The sequence below is a fragment of the Monopterus albus genome, unplaced genomic scaffold (assembly GCF_001952655.1).
Source record: "Monopterus albus unplaced genomic scaffold, M_albus_1.0 scaffold6.1, whole genome shotgun sequence".
NCBI lineage: Eukaryota > Metazoa > Chordata > Actinopteri > Synbranchiformes > Synbranchidae > Monopterus > Monopterus albus.
The window spans coordinates 4,613,588-4,618,408 of NW_018127886.1; the positions used below are offsets into that span (position 1 = coordinate 4,613,588).

A 4,821-nucleotide genomic window follows, 5' to 3' on the forward strand; every position below is an offset into this window, starting at 1 on the left:
AAATTTAATTTCATATACTTGTTCTATATTAGCTCCCCCAATTTTCAATTGCAGTTCATTATCTAGTCTACGATTCCCAAATACCATAAATTTAGTTTTATCCAAATTCAGAGATAGTATATTACTGTCACACCATTTCTTTATCTTCTCAAGTTCCTGTGTAACCTGTCCAGAGAGTTGCTGTAGGTTTTCACCCGATGCCCATATGGTAGTGTCATCAGCAAATAAAACCACTTTCACTAAATCAGAAACCTTGCATATATCATTAATGTATAGTATAAATAATTTAGGTCCCAAAACAGAACCCTGAGGCACTCCACATACAATATCCAGCTCACTCGATTGGTATTCACCCAACTTCACAAATTGACGCCTCTGTGTCAAATAACTTCTAATCCATTTCAGAACCATTCCTCTGATCCCATATTTTTCTAACTTGTCCATTAATAATTCATGATTGATTTTTTTTAGGTCAATAAATATCCCCATCGTGTAGCACTTGTAATGTCCTCCATCAGGTCGGTAGCATGGTGTTCAGCATAACTTATGTAATAACTTGCTTATTGTAACAGGTTTTAGGAAATCTAAGCAACAGTTTAGCCTCCTTTTTGTGTGGGGAGAGCCGTTTTTGTGCACAGATAGCTAACCTGGTCTCTTCTCCACCCTCCCTCTGTCTCAGGGGAGGCCGTCTTTGCCAGATGCCTGTCCTCTCTTAAGGATGAGAGAGTGGAGGCCAGTCGCAGCCTTTCAGGGCCACAGGGGGTCAAATTCAGTGGGGACAAGGCTGCCTTCCTGGAGGATATCAGAAAGGTACAACACACAGAATATTACACTGCTTTATTATTGCTGTTTTTTTTTTTTTTTTTTTTTCTGACTTTCCAACTATTCTGCTTGTATGTGTACATCTGGAGGTGATATTTGCAGGTATGTTTAAAGTCTTAATTTGTGAAAGAGGTCTTGAGCACTGACACTGTAGCTATCCTGAAACAAATACTAATAAAGCAGTACAGAGGTGAATGTGTGTGTGCATGACTGATCAGCATCTGTACTGATTTTTAAAACTATTAGTTGGTTACAAGTTTTTGCTGTTTCTCATTATGAAATAATATAAAATGTGCCTCTTTTCAGTGACTAATACTGTTTGTTTGTTGTTTTTTTTTTTTAAATGATGCCTTACATATTAGAATAATTATTCCTTTTTGCTCCCCAGGCCCTTTATGCCTCCAAGATCATTTCCTACGCACAGGGCTTCATGCTCCTGCGACAGGCAGCCAAAGAATTTGGCTGGTCACTCAACTATGGCGGGATCGCTCTGATGTGGAGAGGAGGCTGCATCATCCGAAGGTGCGTTTAACACAAATCACATTTGCTTCACTGTTACCTTGTGCAACTTTAATGTCAACACGGTTCTTTCACAATGATGGTGAAAACTGTGGTTAGGCAATGTAAGAGAGAACTTAATGGGAAAGCAAGAAGATTAAAATTGAGAAGTTCTCTTACAATTTCAGAAAATGTTTTTAACTGTAGGATAACGCCTACATCAAGAGGGATAAGCATGTTTAGTCTTAAGAAAACAATGTAGTGCCACAAAGGAAGTTAACTGTGTCACTGCCCTGTGTTGGAGTGAGAAATCTAGATTGACCCTTCCTGTAAATACAGATTGAGAGAAAAATGAAGCTGCAGTTGTGACACTGCTTTGCTTTTGTAATCTTGTAAAGATATTGCATAAACCTAACTCGAGGACAACTCTCGGCCCGACTGCCAGGGTGTATCCACCAACCTGTAAGAAACGGCTTTTCAAAGAGCAACAAATTAGTTCGGAGATTATTCCTAGAGCATGTAGGAATAACAGGAAATGTGTATATATTGTACTGGTTTTCTAATTTCACTTTTTACTTCAAGCTGATTTTTCTCTCTTTTGCTACTGTTGGATAACGCTGCCCTTTCACCTCCCCACCAGTGTCTTCCTGGGTAAAATCAAAGAGGCATTTGACAGGAATGCTAAGCTGCAGAACTTGCTGCTGGACAGTTTCTTCAGTAGTGCTGTGCAGGACTGTCAGGTAGGAGGAAGCAGCCACATTGACAAGACACACAAACCAAGTTATTTCCTGTTTCACAAAGAAAGGAGAAGCAAGAGTACCACTTGTTGACCCCAATCCTCAGCTGTCTGAGATGAGGCTTTTTTGTAGGTACTTTTCAAACTGAAGTCCATTGATTTACTTGTACATTGACGAGGAAAGGACACAATGCATTATTCACTGCTGATATTGTGTATCATCCTGTCTTCTGAAACTTGGAGTTCTTGGTTGAGGTTTTCCTGTCTTGAAAACTCACTAGAACCGAAGGCGGGTACAGAAGTCCTGATGGGACCTGAGGACAGGAGTCAACATGAGGAAATCCCATTATAGAGAGAACAACAAACAGTGCATCATGCATCCATCTCTGTTAGTGAGCAGCCATGGTCAAAAAGCAGAATTACATGCTGTTTCTCATAATAAACAATGTCCAGCTTCACCTCCAAAACTATTTTCTATTGCAATGATTAAGATGCATCATGTGATCAGATCTGATAGCGAATCTGTTCAAGTACAGGGTATTAGACAGAATGTTACACAAACCTGAGACTGTCAGTAATAGACAGCACTGTACCTGGCCTGATTAGACTGTAAATAATTTGAATTGGACTCAAGTCAGATCTTTGCTACTAGTAAATGCATGGCCTCGTGACGACCTCTTGTTCATGTCCAGATTTACACCACAAGCAAATTAAATTAGCTCCATAAACAAAATGTTAACGAAGTGTAATACCTTTGTGCAGGAGTCATGGCGCCGGACAGTCAGTGTTGGAGTCCAGCATGGCATCCCCATGCCCTCTTTCACCACAGCTCTGTCCTTCTATGATGGTTACAGACACGAGAAGCTTCCAGCCAACCTCCTTCAGGTAAGAAAATGGTGGAAGATGCAGGGTCCACTTAGCAGATGGTCAAGTGTGGAGGTAAATCAGATTAAAAAGATCACATGCAGTTGGTGGGTGTATTTCTGTTGGAACCTAGGGGCTTTAAGGGCAGAGACACACCAAGCTAACATGAAAGAACTAGCAGTGACGAAGGCCGACTGTTAGTGGCAGTAATAGACAGTGGCACATGAACACACTGCCCAGCTAACGGCCAACTAGCACCTACGTTTTGCACGAGAGAAATAACTTCCCCTAGCAGCAGGTGCTATCTGTATTCGCCCTTCAAAAAGGGAAAGAAAACCTAGACGGTGGAAATACATGTGTAAACAACTCGGCTCTTGTTCAACGCAGATCAAGAATATGTCTAAGACTTGCTGCCCTGCGTCTTTTAGTTGTGGAGGAAAAAACAAAGAGAAACCAAACTAAATGTGTGAAATCATGGTTATCACAGCAACCATCTCTGCTTGTGCATTGATTTGCTAAGCTGAACAACCAATCGGTGTCCTCTCTCACTGACGCCAATTCAAACGGCTAAATCGGCTGAAAAGCCACCGACAGGGTCTGATTTAGTGCCAACAGTGCAGGACACACCAGGAAGATGAGCTCCGACAGATGCTCACTGAAGGCCCAGTGGTGGCTGACAGCTGACATCTGCTTGGTGTGTTTCTTCCCTAAGTAGTACGGCTCGTTGTACTCCCTGTGTTCTGGACACGTATGCTAAATCTGGTTTTCAAGCGATGCAGCTACATATATCTCTAACTCTTTTATCAGTTCTTTATGATATATATTTGTTCATGTTTACACCCCTATTGTGTGTATCAAAGGTTGTTTACCTTGTTTTTCTTTTTAGGCCCAAAGGGATTACTTTGGAGCCCACACATATGAACTGCTGTCCTGTCCCGGTCAATTCATCCACACCAACTGGACAGGTCATGGTGGAAATGTCTCTTCTTCATCCTACAATGCTTAAAGACCCTTTTCACATCACTGGAAAACAAAATGGAAGGGAGAGAATGAAGGGAAGTTACCTGTGACAGATGACACGTTACACAATCCATCTTCATAAACACACCTGCCTATTTAAGATCCACCCAACCCAACAGTCTCCTTACTCAAGTGTTTACTCCATCTGGATAATATGGCTAGCATTAACTAGTCATGTTGGGCCCAGGAATTACGGTGTTAACACTGGATTAAGGTGGACTGCACTGTATTAGGCTAAATAAAGGTCTCAATCCCTTTATAATTGGCTTGTGCGGTCCTCAGTTTATGGGTGCTGTAAACAGGACTAGGATGTGTTTGTATGTAGCACTAAAGTGAGCAACAAGTGACAAACTGCCTGAAATTTTTTTTGTTTTTTTTAAAGGTTTGTGTGATGACACACTGAGCCATTGGCTTTATCTATGTGCATAGATACATATTTGAAGTGTGGACAGTTAGTTAAAATTAATATATCATTACTGTTTAGTCTGTTTTCAATAACTTAGAATATTCAAAATGTTTTCATCTTTAACTGGACCTGTATCTGAATCTAAATAAATATGACCCCTGAAGGGAGGTAATCAGTTAAAATTATTGGCCTCACAGTGAAAAACACCATCATGTTGTCATTACCATGGCTGGCCAGCAGGTGTCTCAATGGAAACACCAATCAATTATAATGAAACTAATGTTAACACAAAGACAACCCTTTCTTATTTTTGGTCATATGAAGCAAAGATAAAGGGGGTGGACATGTATAATATAAAATGCAGCACAACGACTTCAGTAGTTTGTAGGATTTCTTGATACCATGCTCTGTGTTAAGTTAGGTTTTGAGGCTGTAGTTGGATTGTGTTGGGTTATATTGTAAGATATTTGTTATT

At 40.6% G+C, this 4,821-nt stretch overlaps 1 protein-coding gene across 2 annotated transcripts in view; it reads left to right on the forward strand.

Moving 5' to 3' along the window:
• The window catches only part of pgd (phosphogluconate dehydrogenase), an 8,761-nt gene extending 4,233 nt beyond the window's left edge, over positions 1–4,528 (forward strand). The window contains exons 9-13 of one of the 2 annotated variants that reach the window (XM_020617828.1): positions 680–810; positions 1,211–1,344; positions 1,961–2,060; positions 2,819–2,941; positions 3,807–4,528. In XM_020617828.1, coding sequence (XP_020473484.1) covers positions 680–810; positions 1,211–1,344; positions 1,961–2,060; positions 2,819–2,941; positions 3,807–3,926 — 608 coding nt within the window. In that variant the 3' untranslated portion in view covers positions 3,927–4,528. Of the gene's footprint in view, positions 1–679; positions 811–1,210; positions 1,345–1,960; positions 2,061–2,337; positions 2,380–2,818; positions 2,942–3,806 lie in introns of those variants that run through there. The other variant, XM_020617837.1, reaches the window with a different exon arrangement.
• The last annotated feature ends 293 nt before the right edge of the window (positions 4,529–4,821 follow it).